General features: G+C 40.8%; 2 protein-coding genes across 5 annotated transcripts in view; both read right to left on the reverse strand.

The window, feature by feature from the left end:
• Nucleotides 1–3,252: 3,252 nt before the first annotated feature.
• fadd (Fas (tnfrsf6)-associated via death domain) lies at nucleotides 3,253–5,237 on the reverse strand. Its single transcript, XM_066647947.1, has 2 exons — nucleotides 4,705–5,237; nucleotides 3,253–4,030 (listed from the first exon to the last, which is right to left on the reverse strand). Exons 1-2 carry the CDS (start codon nucleotides 4,976–4,978, stop codon nucleotides 3,750–3,752), a joined length of 555 nt encoding a protein of 184 aa, XP_066504044.1. The 5' UTR covers nucleotides 4,979–5,237; the 3' UTR covers nucleotides 3,253–3,749.
• Nucleotides 5,238–7,284: 2,047 nt separating this feature from the next.
• Nucleotides 7,285–17,405, reverse strand: part of ano1a (anoctamin 1, calcium activated chloride channel a) — a 50,518-nt gene continuing 40,397 nt past the window's right edge. For all 4 annotated transcript variants that reach the window (XM_066647432.1, XM_066647431.1, XM_066647430.1 and 1 more), the window contains exons 17-25: nucleotides 16,056–16,167; nucleotides 15,722–15,779; nucleotides 14,726–14,826; nucleotides 12,793–12,935; nucleotides 11,710–11,862; nucleotides 10,143–10,195; nucleotides 9,645–9,829; nucleotides 9,426–9,531; nucleotides 7,285–8,769 (exon numbers count right to left, since the gene is read on the reverse strand). In XM_066647432.1, the coding sequence (XP_066503529.1) occupies nucleotides 8,542–8,769; nucleotides 9,426–9,531; nucleotides 9,645–9,829; nucleotides 10,143–10,195; nucleotides 11,710–11,862; nucleotides 12,793–12,935; nucleotides 14,726–14,826; nucleotides 15,722–15,779; nucleotides 16,056–16,167 (1,139 nt within the window). In that variant the 3' untranslated portion in view covers nucleotides 7,285–8,541. The remainder of the gene's footprint in view (nucleotides 8,770–9,425; nucleotides 9,532–9,644; nucleotides 9,830–10,142; nucleotides 10,196–11,709; nucleotides 11,863–12,792; nucleotides 12,936–14,725; nucleotides 14,827–15,721; nucleotides 15,780–16,055; nucleotides 16,168–17,405) is intronic.

Consider the following 17,405-nt stretch of genomic DNA (forward strand, 5'->3'; position numbering starts at 1 on the left):
ATTGACCACCGATGGAGGAGTAGAGGGTGATGCAACCGATGAGCTACTGTCTCTGACTCTACGTGTGTAAGGTGGACGAACAAGGTAGGTGTCTAATAGAGCGGACGGTGAGTGGACACTTTAAAAACTAGCAACAATTCTGTCTGATCATTAAAGAACAGGGGGAAAGATGGGTGTGGGGTATGCAGAGCAACAGGTGAACTACAGTCTAATTGTAGAAGTTCCACATCAGGGAAGTTTGTTTGGAACCTGGATGATTATTACACGTCATAAATGTTTTACATTTTAGTGAATAGAGGGGAGTTTATTTATAAATAGACCAACTCTCAGTGTTCTCTAGACTCTAGGTTCAGTTTACAGGTTTTTTTTTAAAAGGGTAATAAGTCTTTTTTTGCCACCAATAAATAGAATATAATATTTAGGAAAGTGAGTATTTATTTTTTCGATTTCATGTGAGAGTTACTCACACAAGATCAAATCAAATAAACAAGATGCTAAGTATTTTTAAATAAACATGTTTATGGTCCATAGACTGGGTCCCCCACATAGGGTGACCATGTTTAAAGAAAAAAGCTGAGTAGAGAATTTCTGCTACATGCAGGCCACTAGGTGTCAGGATAATGATACTTCATGACTTGAAGAAGAATGATTGGAGCAAATAATCGGCTCTTCTTTTAGGGCTCAAGAAACCTCAAGACTTTGTCCCATAAAAACATGACAGGAATACTGATCCACCCACTGCAATGTAAATAATGACAGCTAGCATAGCCACTGAAACTACCACGGCCATGTTATGTTTTGATTTGTTTTCCGAGCAGAAACATTAGCTATCTGACTACCTCTAACAAACCAGTAGAAAATAAATCAATCATCACTCAATTATGAATCCACCTTTGATTTTCAAAAGTCAACTCAGCTTGAACCCTGCTGATCACCTCTGTTCAAAATGGCGGATTTAGCAGCTATTGCTAACACCATTTCTGTAAAATTGGCTTAACTCAATATCTGTGAATCAATGAAAATGTAATCAGTCCCGGTCTCTATCCGCACCAACCCCTCCACCCTGCGGCTCAAAACCCCATAAGTTGTAGGGTTTATGACATTATACGTAGACAGGGTGCAATTAATCTTAGGCAGTAATCCTATATTAAAGGAGAAACAAGTTACATTTACACCCGAATCATTAAACTAGTTTCATGAAAGTGATTATTATCTGTAGGTCTTTTCTCATGAGAGCCACATGAGGGCGACCTTGTTTGAATCACGTTTAATGCAGATTCATAACATGAAGAAAAATCACTGACCTCTCCTTTAAATGGCCGATGCTTTTGTGAACTGCAGATGAATATGAATCGTGAGTAATATGAAGTGTAACGATAGATAGGTGAGTAGATATTCTGTTAATGCTGTTCACTTTTCAGGTACCCTCCCAAGATGAGCGAAGACTGCCAACCATTGTCCCATAACCAAACCCCAATCTCCAAATGGGTCATTCCACCCAAATGAGTTTCAGTGACTTTCTGAGGGTCAACAAGCTTTCAGTTTAGTGATTACTCAGTCTTTCGGAACCATGTGAATCACTCTTTTCTTTATTACAGGGGGATATTAGTAAGAATGGAGAAAGAAAATTACTGAGCACTAATCTGGGCGAAAAATTGGCCTTAATCAGAAACCACCAACTGACCCATTGTCCTCTTCCTGTCTGAGTTACTCTCCAGTCCCATGGCAACTAAGACACTGAAGACTCTGTGGTGTTAGTTTGTGAAATCCCGAAGCTGTTTTTGCACGGTAACAACAATAGAGTCCTTAGCCTCTCCCTTAATACACGTCTTCAGAAGTCTGTACTTCAAAGTGCACTATTATGGTTTTGTCATCCAATTTTTACCCACAACAACACGGAGCACTTTAAAACGTAATGGAGTGAAAAGAAAAAAGTCCTGCCCAGAACACCCCAGAGTATAGGCCAAGAATATTCGGCCCAAACGTGGCACAGCCACAGTCCTCTTCTGGCCCACGTTTGTCCTGGAATGAGTCCGGACCTCAACTCAGCCACATGTCCACCTTAAACGGGCCACACGCCAACATTAGCGTTCCATTAAAGTGTCATCTACGAACACAGTGAGCATCAGAAATGGATTTATTGCACTGCTCTGTTATTTTTGTGAACACAGCTGTAAATTCTCCAGCTCTGGCTTTTATTTTCTTGACTTTTAATTGTAAATAAATGTGCCAGAGAGGAACAGTGGAAGTCTGAAGTATATTGTCTGTACACCAATGACAGCACTTACTGTCAGAAAAAGAGATGGTGACAAGGCCAAGAACAGATGAGCCTGCGTTGTTTGAACATTCGGAAACAAAGAAAATGACAGCTTTTCTGTAGAACACCCTCACTACCCGTCAAAATCACAACTGTCAGACACCTATTCAGTGCTCTGTACTGTCATCAGCAAAGCACCAGACATTCTTCACCAAAAACTCCTGGATCATTCCAGAGCATCGGACATGCACACTTTGGGTATTTAACCTTAGCCACACATCCATGAGGTGTTATTATTTGCTATTTCCTGCATTAAAACCGCAGACAACACAGTGGCTAACGATTACAGCTTTGACAACGTGGATGGGCCAATTCAGACAGTTAGGGTTTACATCTGTGTTACATTCACCTAGTGACTCATGGGCTTTATTTATTTTCAGAAATTCAGCTCTAATGCAGAGTAACAGATGGATGATCAGTGAAGTTGATAAAATGGAGGACTGTTTACAAGAAAAGGTCAGTTTAATGCAATGGTGGATCAGTGTGTATTGTTGGATACGACAGTTATAATTATAGTATAAGTGTAGAGACTTTATCCAATGCATATTTCTTGAAGTATCTGAGCAGCAATTCAGCATGTTCATACCTGACTGACCTACATTTACTCGAGGAGTACACACCTTTGCCTCAGTGCACTGTGAACACCTGGACCCCAAGGGTGTTGTTGCCGAGATAAATGGCAACTTTGCAGTTGAACAAAGAACATTCAGAGGGCAGCATGCTTGTGTTGGACTGAAGCATTCTTTTAAGTGGACTTTGCTATTAATTGTTTACATTCCTACAATAATTCAAAACTAATGGACCATTTAAAACTTTTCTAAATCACTTACTAAATTACAAATTGAATCTTTTTATTTTGACTTGCTTTAGAAAGTTTGAAAATTAGATCATAATTTCATGTTGTATACAATGACAACAACCGCTTACAGGGACAATTATAAAATAGATCTCTTTATTCTTTGATATATTGCGAATTTTCCTGACAATGACATGAGATCATCATCATCTTCTTTGCCGCGTAATCAATTTCAAGGTCACGGTACGACGTGAGATATTCAAGAAAATATTCACATCACTGGCTCAGTCAGGAAAAGCACTCTGGATCATTCTTAATGTTCTGACAATGTCTTAAATGATATGCATCCACTCATTATATGCTTTACTTCGTCCTCAACTTTGGCCTAATTTTTATGATTAAGAAAAGCTCATATTTTGTAAACAGATTGTATTCACAGTTCGTACATTTGAGAAAAGCACAGATTTACGTCAGTGTACCTGAGTGAAGCGCTATATTTGGATGCCAAAGTGCATTATCGTTGGGAGGACGAAGGGTTAACAGGCTTAATACATCGGCTGTGAGACCTTAGAGAACTGACGAAGCACAGGGAGCGAGCACTAAAGACAGCGAGCTGGTGGACGGTCCCAGATATGTTCAGGGTGAACTGGCGTTGCTGAGTGTTTTCTCCACCAGGTCAGCCGTGTAATTCTGGTTGCAGGCGCGAAGTGCAGCGATCAGTTCGTTCACCTGAGCCTGCTCCTTGCGCATCCTCTTCCACTCTCTGATGACCTCTCTCACCATCTCCTCCAGGTTCCGAGGATGTCTTTCTTCGATGCCATCCAGCTTAGCGTCACTGATGCCCAGTTTTCTTCCGTACTTTCGCCAGTTCTTTCCCAGATTAGCAACTATTACATCTGTTGCCATGCTGATATTTCCTGGAACAGATATAACACTTCCATAAGTTTGAAAAACAAGTCCAGCTGTATTTTGAAGTGGAAACGTGACTAGGTGTATTGGCTGTGCAAAAGTGTCCATAGCTGTGTGTGTGTGAGTGAGAGACACTACCTGAGTGTGTGTTGCCCTGTGATGGATAGGTTCCCCGTCCACTGTATTTCTGTGGAGCACAAGTTTTGACCTGTGCCCTTATTCATCAGATTTTGCAAAGTAAGACAGCAGTGAACAGGTCTGACACAGACCAGGGTTCATAAAGAACACATCAGAGCAGTGCTGCTCCTGTTAGTGAGAGGGATATGAGCAGTGTATGGACCTGAAAGTGACTGTTGCATTAAAATGTTTGCATACCGTCCTAAAGTTAAACTGCCGCCACAGCCTTTTTAAGGTGGAAAAGACCATTGAAATAAACCAGGTCAGAATGTCATTGTTTCGAAATTTAAGGTGGAGTGGGAAGACTGAATAAGAAGCTACAATGTACTGCTCCTATATTTTAAGGTGCTACTGTTAGTTCAAACAACATTATTTATATTTAAGGTGGACTTCAAAATTCAAATAACTCATAGGTTCCAAGGAAACGTAAACATGTTAAGGTGGAACGGAAAGTTTGAACAAGAAGGCAGCCTCAGGGTGGTATCTAAATTGACTTAATACAAACCTGGCTCGATTGGGGGGGGGGTTCTCTCGTAGTCGTCGATAATGGGCAGTAGGTCCTCACGGCCGACGGTGGCGAGAAGTTCCCGCAGAAGTTGTGTGTCGTTTGGCCCTATTTCCACTCTCTGAATCAAATACTCGAAAAGCTGGATTCCGTTCGCTATGTCCTCCGATTTTTTCTTCCCAATTTTGCCTTCACACAGAAACTTGAGTTTATTCACGTTGTCTGTGTCGAGTCCGTTGGATATATCCAACAACATCATTTTAAACCCGTCCATGGTGTCTGTGACTAACTTTGCGCTACACCGTGACCACCGACTAATCAACCTGCCTCGGCTACAGCGGAATTCCCAACATTTCTCTCTTAAGTGTTTCGTTTTCGCTCTTCCCTCCCCGGCGACCTCCTAGTCTTCACAGCACGGAGTAAACCCGCTTCGCTTCTCTTAAAATAAGTGTTAATAACAGTTTCTTAGAGTGTAGAAACATTAATATCGATATTTTACAGAAATTGGAGGGCAACTGTTTAGCAGCTTCCGGTTAACTGCCCCGCCTGTCGTTGTTTTTAAAGTGACAGTAACTCATTATTAAAACACACCTCATGACTTTTCAATTCATTTCTCATTTTCTCCACTTTTCATCTCATTATGGTGTAACTGAAATGTTTTAAAACCTCAAGCAGCAAAATATTCAGTTCTTATTTCTTTTGCAAGAGGGTTGTTTTTACAGTTTACAGTTTCTCCTCAGTGGTGTCAAATTGGGAAACTTTCTTGAGAAAATGTGTTTCCTTAACAGGGCAAAGTTAAATAAAATATTTAATATTTAACACAAATTTTCAGCACATCTTCTATTCCAGACAGCCAGGTCTATGGTGTTGACTTGTACACTCACAGTGCTTTATTGACTATTTGGGAAACAGGCACGTTGGTAGAGTGTAGTTTTCCTTTATTTTCTTATTCTTATTCTTATTAGTGTCACTTTCATTAGTTTCAGAAACAGCTAGCACCCTTGACCCCAGCATTTCTTTTAATTTTATCTACAAATACAGGAAGTTTGCATACAGGAAATTGCTAGCGCTGAAAACAAACAGCTAAATAGCTAGCATATTTGATTTGGAGGAATGGAAAAGCCCATTCATAAATGCAGTATGTAAAGATTGTAGGCTGTGGTTTGGAGCGCAGCCAGTGTCTGTAGTAAATCAACTGGGAAATGAAAAGGTTAATACAACAAATATTAACATTAAATACATGGAGGATTCCTTTCTTTTGTTGAAATATCTACTAAATCTACAGTTCACCACACGATTAAGTGACTGTCTATAAAAACATGCTTATAATTCTATAATTATATGCTGTTTAAAAATGGCTCCTTATTTTCTGTTCTCTATATTACTCATTATACAGTGCACTATTATAGGGAACTGAATTCAGGAGAGAAGAGAACGATTTCAGACACTATTTCATGCAGGTTTTTACCAAACAATGCTGTGCATTATGGGTATCTGCTATCCACTAGTGTCAACAAGGGTACATCGGTTGGACACTACTTTTTGCAGTGCATTGTGGTATTGTTTGAGTGCACTGAAAATTCTGCACTAGTTTTTGGGGAACCCATACAAAATGGAAGAACCCAAAAATAGTGCAATATAGGGTGACCAGACGTCCTCTTTTACCCGGACATGTCCTCTTTTTTAGATGTAAAAAATGTTCGGGGGGAATTTCACAAATGTCCGGGATTTTGTTTTTCTAGAGCTTACATAGAATTTCGAGAAGCGTTTCGTTCACAAACTAGTCCCGCCCTCCCCTACTCCGATTGGTTCGCTTGAGAAGGGGGCGTGGTGAAGTAGCCTAAAATCGTCTGATTGGACGGTCTGACTGTAGAGCTACCGTTATTGGTCGATAACCTTTGTAAGCATTTAATTGGTCAGTCTGCAGGTCAGTAGTCGTCCACCCCCCCTCCCCCGCCCCACCCGGGTGACGTGTCCTCTTTTTCACCATCTCAGATCGGGTCACCCTAGCAATATATAGTGAATAGACACGCCGATGTTTTTGTCTGAACTGATCTCTTCTTCATGTTATGAAACAGACATTATACTGACACCTAACGGCTTTTTATGTATCAGAAATTCTGTACTAAACCTATTTAATATTTTATAAAACATGGCCACCGCAACATGGGGGACCCACTCTATAAAGCATCAACTGCTTCAGGTTCTATAAACTAATTTGGTGATTTATCTACTGGGAGTTGCACTTAATAGGAAACGTAAAAATAATACATAACTGCATAAATATTACTTGCCATTTTTTGCCAGCAAAAATGAACTGCCCTTTTAACATTCCTATTAAATTCTAAAAGTCAGTTTCAGACCTGTACATTGTCAAAGATATGGTGACCCCAGTTAATATCACCACAGCTGTAGGCTGCGGTGACATCATCTTAGTTACTGAGTTATTCAGAAATTAGGAAACCTCTAAATTGTACTAATTATTCTCTGTCCCAGCCTTCACACACCAAAGAAAAAAAAATTAATAAATAAATAATAAGAGATGGAGCTAATAAAAGCAAAATGGATTTAATTTTCTAGAATTATTTAGGCATTTCCACTGTAGCTAATGTGTCCTATATTCTGTACATTATTTTAATTCACGACTATTTCAGTTATACTTCACTGACATCAGATATATTTTCAGACATAAAGGAAAACATTCTCACAGTAATATTATTTTTTTAATAATATTACTCAGGTCCACACCACCAGAAAAAAACATTTACTCAATGTATTTAACTGAAAGAATACTCTCTCTGACCTTGTTGATAATGAATATTATTATCAGCTCTGCTCAGAGTAGCATCAGCTCAGAATTCCCTTACTGCCACATTCTTTAAAAATGTGAGTGGCCACTTGCATAAAACAAATGTCTTCAATCATTTTTCTTCACATTATAAAACATCAATGTATCATTAGACTGACACCTAGTTTCATGCCTGTGTCAGAGATTCAGTACTAAAACTATTTTAAACATGGTTCCCCCCACACTCCATGTGGGAGACGTTAATTGGTTTATTCAGTGATTATTCAGCTTGACGAGTTATACATCCTAGAAAATCAAATAAAAAATCAGTTTCATTCATTTGTTGGTGGTAAAAATGATAAATTCATCCTTTAAGGTAAATGCTTTATGTGAGTGACCACAGAAATACATAGCTGTCATTATTATACAAAATAAAAACCAATATAATATTCATCTGAACTGTTCTGAAAAATCACTGCACCAAGCACACGGTCGCACAGATGTTACACTTTCTGTAATATTTATTATGAAATAATTACAAACAACTGTGAACAACTTTTGAAATATATCCCATTAGGACCAATAGGTGGGACCGTGTCCATTGTCCACAGAGTATCTTAAAAGCATCTTGGATAGTTTGATATTCCTTGCAATGTATGGTTTAAATAAAATCCATATAAAAGCTTTTTTCTAGAAACAAACAGTTAATATTAACACAAACTACATAAAAAGATACAATTGTCTGCATCACAGGTGAACAGTAAATGAGACCGTGAAAGGCTGGAACTGACGAAATGTCACCATTTGCATATGGATTTAACCACTTCCCGGCTCTCGGTTCTCTTATTTAAAGTAACAGACACACACAAAACAACAAGCCAAGCACTGTGCGACTAAGATGGCAGTTCTGTAACATCCCTTTTGACCCTCATTAGGCACTGTCTCTAGCAGCCTCTGCCTCCAGCGAGACGTCAGTAGAACGTTCGACTGAGGCTCAGTGACGGCACGCTCTGGTGTGGATGGAAGTGGTGTTTCTCCTTTCTGTGAGACTACTGGTTGGCGGTCTGTTGCTGTGAGACGGTCCGAGAGACGGGTCTGGAGCGGGGCTGCTGGGGGCTTTGGTTGCTCTGTCTGTTGTGTTGTTGCCTTTTGCCCTGTTCCTCTTTCATGAAGAGCTCCACAATCAAGTTCTTCTCCTTGTGGATTTGCACACTGATGTCTTTGGGGATGTCTGGGATCAGCCAGTCCACAAAGTCACTCATCAGCATCACTACATTCTGCGCAGAAGACAGAGATCAGAGCATGACGGTGGTACATTTAAGGAAACAAAAGTCAGCAGCTGTTGGGAGTCAATGTAAGATGAATATTCTAGGAATATTCAAATGATTCCTTAATATTTTAAGTGATTTTATATGGAGAGAGGGTCTTATTTTATTGGCAGATCATCTGACTAGTTTCAAGCATTGAGACAGATACAAAGAATCATTTCAACAAACAAGGTGCAGTTTTTCTAAAACGCTTCCTCAGCCAGTTTGTTTTGTTATGGTTTCACCGCTGGAGGTTGAGGGTAAGACAGGACACACGTGTGACCTCTAGTGGCTGGTAGGTGAACTACAACAACACAGACAGACCCGCGAAACTGACTAATGAACCTGTAAATCAAAAAACACATTCTCACACAAGAATCATTAATAAAAATATAAATAAAATATTGAATAGGTTTAAAATGACAGCAAATTTGGCAGTGGATTAACTTCAAAGGAATTCACCACAATCGTGAATATATTTTGCATGCAAAACTGTGCATGAAATATGCAAATTTGTGTCCTCTTAATAGCGCTGCTCCTTTAAATGTGTGGAGCATCTACAGCAAAACACAGATGCTATTAAAAACCATGGCTCAAGATCAGGATGTATGTAATTTTCCACTGACCTGAAAGACAATGACGAACGCTAGCCGGGCAGCTAGAATGTTCCAGAACTCTTTTGAAAGTTCATACGGGGTTTCTGACCAGGGAGGATCTCTGTAGTCCTTGTACCTGAAGAACATATTTGCATCATAAAATCACTGTTTTGTTTAACAAAATAAAGTATATTTGAGCAGAACACACATCTTGAGCCTTTAAAATACTAAAATAACGCCAAAGGGCACCTGCAGATGTCCACTCTGTAGCCCAGAAACAGTGGGTCTACAGGGTCTGTGTTGGGCTGGAAGTTGGTGACGTTGAAGTAGGAGAGACTGTGGTTGACGAAGCCATGCAGGGTCCCGTCGGGGCTGTAGACGTACTGGTAAACCAGTCGTGGGATAAAATCAGACGTGAAGGCGATCACAAAGGCCTGGGAGGGGGGAGAAAGGCCACAATTAAACCTTCCGACAGAGGATTTATCCTTTCTAACGGATCATTCCGAGTGTAAGCCAGCTGGCAGAGTGCAGTATTGAGGTGTGGCTGCTACTCAGGGTGTTATTAGCAATTCAGAGAGTAGAAAACACTAGAGGCGTTTGTTGAAATAAATGCGCTTCACTAGTTTTCAATTCTAAATGACAGTTTAATGACTGAGTATTTATTCAATTATAAATAAAATGCTGTGACAGACCAGCACTAACAAAGCCTTAATCTTTTTCAATAAAGTTAGAAGTTAAGAAACCTACATTAACTATGACGGCCACTTTGCTGAGTCCTCTGAGGAGGTTGTACCAGATGCCTAGAAAAGAGAGAGAGACTGGTTAGAGGTCACGTGAGGAAAAGGTACGCGAGTTCTGTTGATTTGAACTGATTTCTGCATGAACAGAAAGTCTGAAACCAGTATTGGCCACAAGGTGGCGTTCAAGTGTTGCCGCAAAGTCACTGCTTTTTAGAATAACTCCCTTGTGTCTGAATAAACAAAGACTTTCGGAAACAAGCACTGCGTTAAAAATACTAACGGTAAAGGCGTTAGTGGTGGAATAAGAGGATTAATGGAGCGTACAAATTTCTGTAAGTGGTGGATTTTGATTTGCCCTGAATGAATTTAGTATCCTTTTTATAATTTGTGGTACATCCCTGAGAAGAACAAACAAGATAAGAATGTAACCTGTGAAATATCTACCATACATTGCAAAATAATAACAGCAACTGCCCGAATTTTTAATATTTTTGTAAATTCTGAACAAAGGCTCAGTACATCCAAATGATTGGTCAACTGTTCTCACTCTATGAGTAAGTAGAGCAGCTCCTCTTCTCCTATCTCTCTACCGTGCATGGGGTCTGTAAGTTGATGTGACACATCTGGGCAATCTAAAGTCACCTGCGATCATATAAGCAGCAGTTTGAAAAGAAGCAGTGGTTTGGCCTTGTCTTTTGGAAGAAGCACATGTTCTCATCTGTGTGAAGTCAGGGGAGACACACTGACGAGGGGAACAATTAATAATTGGGGAAGAAAATATTGGGAAAATCAAAAATTGAAGAACACTAACATCTGGAGCTGGCAAAAGCTTGTACAAAACTTTTTTTAAAATGTTTTACAGAGACACTTTCAGTTAAATTTCTAGCAATGCACTAAATCATGGCTCTTATTCACATAGCTGACATATTTAAGTCTAGTGTGCCTTTTATTATTCATTCATTCATTATCTGTAAGCGCTTAGTTCAGGGTCGCGGTGGGTCTAGAGCCTACCTGGAATCATGGGGCGCAAGGCGGGAATACACCCTGGAGGGGGCGGGCAACACAGACACACACACATTCACTCACACACTCACACCTACGGACACTTTTGAGTCGCCAATCCACCTACCAACATGTGTTTTTGGACTGTGGGAGGAAACCGGAGCACCCGGAGGAAACCCACGCGGACACAGGGAGAACACACCAACTCCTCACAGATAGTCACCCGGAGCGGGAATCGAACCCACAACCTGTGACTGCGACACTACCTGCTGCGCCACCGTGCCGCCCTGACTTTTATTATATTTATTATTATTTTTTGGAATATTTACCTAGATATAAGGGGAAAAATCCACATTTTCAGACAGGTGTTCTAAGAATTTACCCGCATTGTTTCAACATGAAGTCGAACTTTTGAATCAAACTAACAGTACGACTAGTTTCAGACTTAAATGAAAAGAAACATGATACATCTATGAAATAAAACCAAAAAATCATATATATTTTGTATTATTTCACAGAAATAAAAAAGGCCCTGAAGGCCCTGAAGATTCCCAGCAGGTACGGATACTAACCAATATCTTTAGCTCTAGCAGCAATGGGCCGCCTGAATTCCGTGACGAACTTCTTGGCATCGAGGCGGATCTCTATGATGTTGTTCAGGAGGGCGAAGAGAGGAGCCAGAGGGAAGGAGGCCACAAACAAGGTCACCATCCCAAACTGGATGACTAGATAGGGAGGAAAGACAAACACAAACAAACTGTAGAGATGTTTTCTAATGAGGTTCCTGAGAACGAAGGACAGCTGTAGTAGCTTAAGGGTCTGAGTGTCAAATACAGTTCAGGAGAGAAATCAGATGCTTTGGGAAAATAGCCAAAATGCACTTAAGCTTGAGGTCTCGGATCAGTAAATTGCTGCTGTGTTAAATCGTTTTAAGAAGCTGATCGTTATACAGTAAAGGTGCCTGGAGTAAAATTGCTCTGGTCTGGTTTATGGTTTACAATATACTGGCAATATACTCGGGCTGTGGTCTTGTTGCATTAGCGTGTTAGTGAGTGAGGAGGGGCTGAGTGGGCGGGTTATTAATGAATCCACACCAGAACTAAAGCTCATAATCTCAGCACTGCTCTGCCAGGCCTCCTCTGGACCCACAGAGCCTCGCTCTTAGCAGGAGACCGGCCCACGCTGTAGCCCAGTGAGAGGAGATGAGAGGGCACAGAGAAAACACACAGCTCTCGTTCTGCAGCCTTGTGTTCATGGAGCTGGCAGTAAGTAGACAGCACTCATCGTCTGAGCCTGGATTAGGTGATATTCCACCTATAATTCACCAATAAAGAGGGCCACTGAGGAAACACTGAAGAAAACAATGACGTATCACACAAACATGGCCACACCAAGCAGTGGATTGGATTTTAAAGCCAGTTTCTTAATAACAAACAGTTTAAGGATTATCCCTCGATACTTCCTGCCAAATACAGGGCAGTAATAACTACAGATTATGTCAGAAAACCAGCTGATCATGTCTGAACAGCGGGTTTAGAAAGTACAACTGTACCCACAATGCAGTCCTTCCCTCGTGACTCATGGGTTTGATCTTATCCAGGTTCAGTCTTCACATATTTTGCACTGTGTGTGTGTGTAGGCGTTTCGTGACTCACTCATCTCCATATACTCTGGATTGAGGCCAACGTAGGGGTTGAGGAAGTGGTCCTTCTCGTAGCGAGTGAGTGTTCTGTGAAACTCTTCTTCCTGTTTGGAGTCCCTCTTCGACTTGCGACGACGTATCAGCTTTTTCAGTTTACTGTAGAGATGGGTGGTGTTATGAGTACAATATTGTTATGGGTCGATTCGATTTTAATTATATGCTACATGATCATCACTACTACATTAACTTGTTTAAAGAAGGGACATATAGGCTAATAACACTACACCAGCTGCAGCTGATTTGGACCAATCAGAAACAACCAAACACACCTATGATGTGATTGACAACACAACTACAACTAAGTAGTAATGTGGCCTACAGTCCTGGGCTTATTTTTGCAACAGCCATTTTTTTAATGCATCTTACATCCATGGATGGCTTCAACATGCTCGGAGCAGAACGCTACTTAGCTAGTTCTGTTATGTGAGATAACGGACAGCCAGTTTGTCTAGCACATTGCCATCCACCCAGAAAGAATGAGGCTTTCCTGGGCTCTGTTTTTTCCTTCCTGTTGAACTAGATATTCATCCATTTATGTTAATTAGCAAAGGATTTCTTATTTTAAAAGAGAAATTGTTATTCAATGTGAAGACTTTACAATTTAAAATGTGTTATGAATCTGGGCGAATGCATGCAATTTTGGTGATTTTCATAGCTTTAAAACAATAATATTTAATGTTATCTTTCTATAATATTTTGCTGGTGCTGTCTGTCACTTGGCAGCTCCAGGGACCTGGAGGTTGTGGGTTCGATTCCCGCTCCGGGTGACTGTCTGTGAGGAGTGTGGTGTGTTCTCCCTGTGTCCGCGTGGGTTTCCTCCGGGTGCTCCGGTTTCCTCCCACAGTCCAAAAACACACGTTGGTAGGTGGATTGGCGACTCAAAAGTGTCCGTAGGTGTGAGTGTGTGAGTGAATGTGTGAGTGTGTGTGTTGCCCTGTGAAGGACTGGCGCCCCCTCCAGGGTGTAATCCCGCCTTGCGCCCAGTGATTCCAGGTAGGCTCTGGACCCACCGCGACCCTGAATTGGATAAGCGGTTACAGAAAATGAATGAATGAATGAATGAATGTCTGTCACTTTTGGAAATGAAGAAAATTCATGTATCTTTTAGGGTGAAAATACAAATGTATTGCCATATTAATGTTATACTGGCCAATCAATGTATGACATATAATCCATCCATCCATCCATTATCTGTAACCATCTATCCATCCATCCATTATCTGTAACCTCTTATCCAATTCAGGGTCGCAGTGGGTCCAGAGCCTAACTGGAATCATTGGGCGCAAGGCGGGAATACACCCTGGAGTGGGCGCCAGTCCTTCACAGGGCAACACACGCATTCACTCACACCTACGGACACTTTTGAGTCGCCAATCCACCTACCAACGTGTGTTTTTGGACTGTGGGAGGAAACCGCAGCACCCGGAGGAAACCCATGCCGACACGGGGAGAACACACCTCAATCCTCACAGACAGTCACCCGGAGGAAACCCACTCAGACACAGGGAGAACACACCAAACTCCTCACAGACAGTCACCCGGAGCGGGACTTGGACCCACAACTTCCAGGTCCCTGCGACACTACCTGCTGCGCCATGACATATAATGTACTGCCTATTAACATTTTGTAATCTGTACTACAACCTATTAATTGTGTAGTTTACAAGAAAACAGTTCCCATATGTACTACATTTGCATGGTTCTCAGACATTATTTAGAGCACACAAACATAAACTGTTTACTGTCCTAATTAGTGGTGACATACTCTAATAGAACAAATAAAAAATTCTAGTGTAAACAAATGACCCTCCAGCTTTCATGTGGAAGGTGCCATTTTCAAGTGTGTGCTCCTGTGTGCTGTAAATGTGTGGATTGTGTTTACTCACGGAATTCCTATCTCAAAGAGGTTGTTCTGGATGAGCTGCTTGCCCAGCATGGTGATACACAGCTGAATGCACAGTTCCATCAGACAACCAGCATGAGCACACTACAGAAAACAGACAGTTATTTAGTGCCATGGCTGGTGTAACACTTATTTTTGGAGATCAACTTAAAGAAATAAACATAAATGTATTATACGTCTGAAAGTTTTTATTTTTATTTTATTAATTCTATGATCAAATGCTCAAATATGGCCACACAACTAGTTTAATCTCCACGTACAAGCATGAAACAAAATGCAATGATCACCATGATCAATGCACAATGTCAGCTGGAAGGTTTAAAGCACCCCTGGTACTGGTCTGTGGAGCTTTTGAGTGATGGAGCTCCTTCTAGTACATTTCGGATTGATCAGGAGCTGTGTTAGTGAGCCAAAACCAATCATCTGGCATCAATGCCTGACCTCACCAATGACTGTGTGGCTGAATGCAATTAAATCCTCTCAGAGATGTTCCAACATCTAGTTTAAAGCTTTGCAGGAGTCTTTAAAGCTGTTCCTGCCTAATAAAACAATAATAATAGACATTAATTATGCCCTTTAGTTTTACATTTAGCAGACATGGCATTAGCTGAGGCTCCCATCCAAAGACACTTCCAATTTCAATTGTGTTACAGATGTAAGCAGATGCTGTGTAAGTAGTCCTGTCCAAGTGTGGTGTTCCTGTCTGCCCTGGGATTTAAGCCTTAATCTGTGAGGTTTACCTGCTGCACTCTGCATACATCAACCAATCTGGTCTTTTTAAAAATATATTTTATTGAAGCAAACTTTGGATATTAAACATGCCTTGGCTACGTCAGAGGTCAGGAAGAAAATGTCCACTATCCTCCTGACCTCAGTGAACTGTTACTTTATCATCATCACTATCTAATCACTGTCTATCTGGCAAATTAAAAAGTCAGCTTGATGCATTTAAAATGAATAAGCCTAAAGAAAGACAGACCTCCTCCATCCGGTAGGACCCCACCACGTAGTAATAGTTTCCTGGTCGTCCAATGAGCCTGAGGGCATAGTACAGAAGGGGGTCAAGATAAGAGCCGTTTATCAGCCACCACACTAATGCAAGTGGCAATTTATGTAACAGGACCTATAGCATAAGAGCACAGTATAAATGGTCTGTGTGGGGAGGGAGGGGGGGCAACACATAATAAGTAAGTACAACCAGTCTTTACAGCACAGCCCAGAAATAGAAAAACACCACTGCGGGCATGATTGTGACAGTAAGAGGAGAAGACAGCTTGTGAATGAGAGTGACAGAAAGAAGGGAATGTTCCAACCTGCCTCTGAAGAAAGCCAGGTAGACAATGGGAGTGAAGGCGTTCGCAAACTTCAGAATGAATGTCTTGAAAATCAGCCTCTCCTCAAAACTTTTGTCTGTTTTTGGCACCTCTGAGAAATAGCAAATACTTCTGTTAACGTACAGCTACAACACCCAGTTTTCTCCCATTTTTCACTCATTGCCAATTGCACCCTCCTATCCTTGCACGATGTGACTAAACGGGAAGGGAGAAGACTTCAGCATGGTTGGGGGAGAACACAAATAAACCAAGTCTTGTCATGTTAGTTAAAACCCAGACACATTGGTTAGCATGTTATTATTTGATGGGGGAAAGCATTTTATTATACTTTTTGAGGACAGCATCAAGTTTTGATTGAATCTTAATTACTATATAGGAGCTGTTTGTAATACTGACAGCAAGCGTTTAAAATGGGTACGTCCGTATAAATTCAAACATTCCATACACACACAGGTTGCCAGGTTGAAGAAACTGAACCTACATGGCTGCAGCATGCTTTTGTTGTCTGCTGTTTTATACCTGGCAACCCAGGGTGTCAAAATGGTCCTAGGGCAGTGGGCAGGATCCCAGGTCAATTTTGCTCTGTAGAGAACACTCAAGGAACTATATACTGGCTGTAGCACTGTTATACTGGCTGTACTAGAAACATATTCTGGCTGTACTAGAACTATATACTGGCTGTATGTATCACTGTTAAACTGGCTGTACTAGAAACATATTCTGGCTGTACTAGAACTATATACTGGCTGTATGTATCACTGTTATACTGGTTGTACTAGAACTATATACTGGCTGTAGCACTGTTATACTGGTTGTACTAGAACTATATACTGGCTGTATGTATCACTGTTAAACTGGCTGTACTAGAAACATATTCTGGCTGTACTAGAACTATATACTGGCTGTATGTATCACTGTTAAACTGGCTGTACTAGAAACATACTGGCTGTAGCACTGTTATACTGGCTGTACTAGAACTATATACTGGCTGTATGTATCACTGTTAAACTGGCTGTACTAGAAACATATTCTGGCTGTACTAGAACTATATACTGGCTGTACTAGAAACATACTGGCTGTAGCACTGTTATACTGGTTGTACTAGAACTATATACTGGCTGTATGTATCACTGTTAAACTGGCTGTACTAGAAACATATTCTGGCTGTACTAGAAACATATTCTGGCTGTACTAGAACTATATACTGGCTGTATGTATCACTGTTAAACTGGCTGTACTAGAAACATACTGGCTGTAGCACTGTTATACTGGCTGTACTAGAACTATATACTGGCTGTATGTATCACTGTTAAACTGGCTGTACTAGAA

Source organism: Hoplias malabaricus, chromosome 16 (assembly GCF_029633855.1).
Source record: "Hoplias malabaricus isolate fHopMal1 chromosome 16, fHopMal1.hap1, whole genome shotgun sequence".
NCBI lineage: Eukaryota > Metazoa > Chordata > Actinopteri > Characiformes > Erythrinidae > Hoplias > Hoplias malabaricus.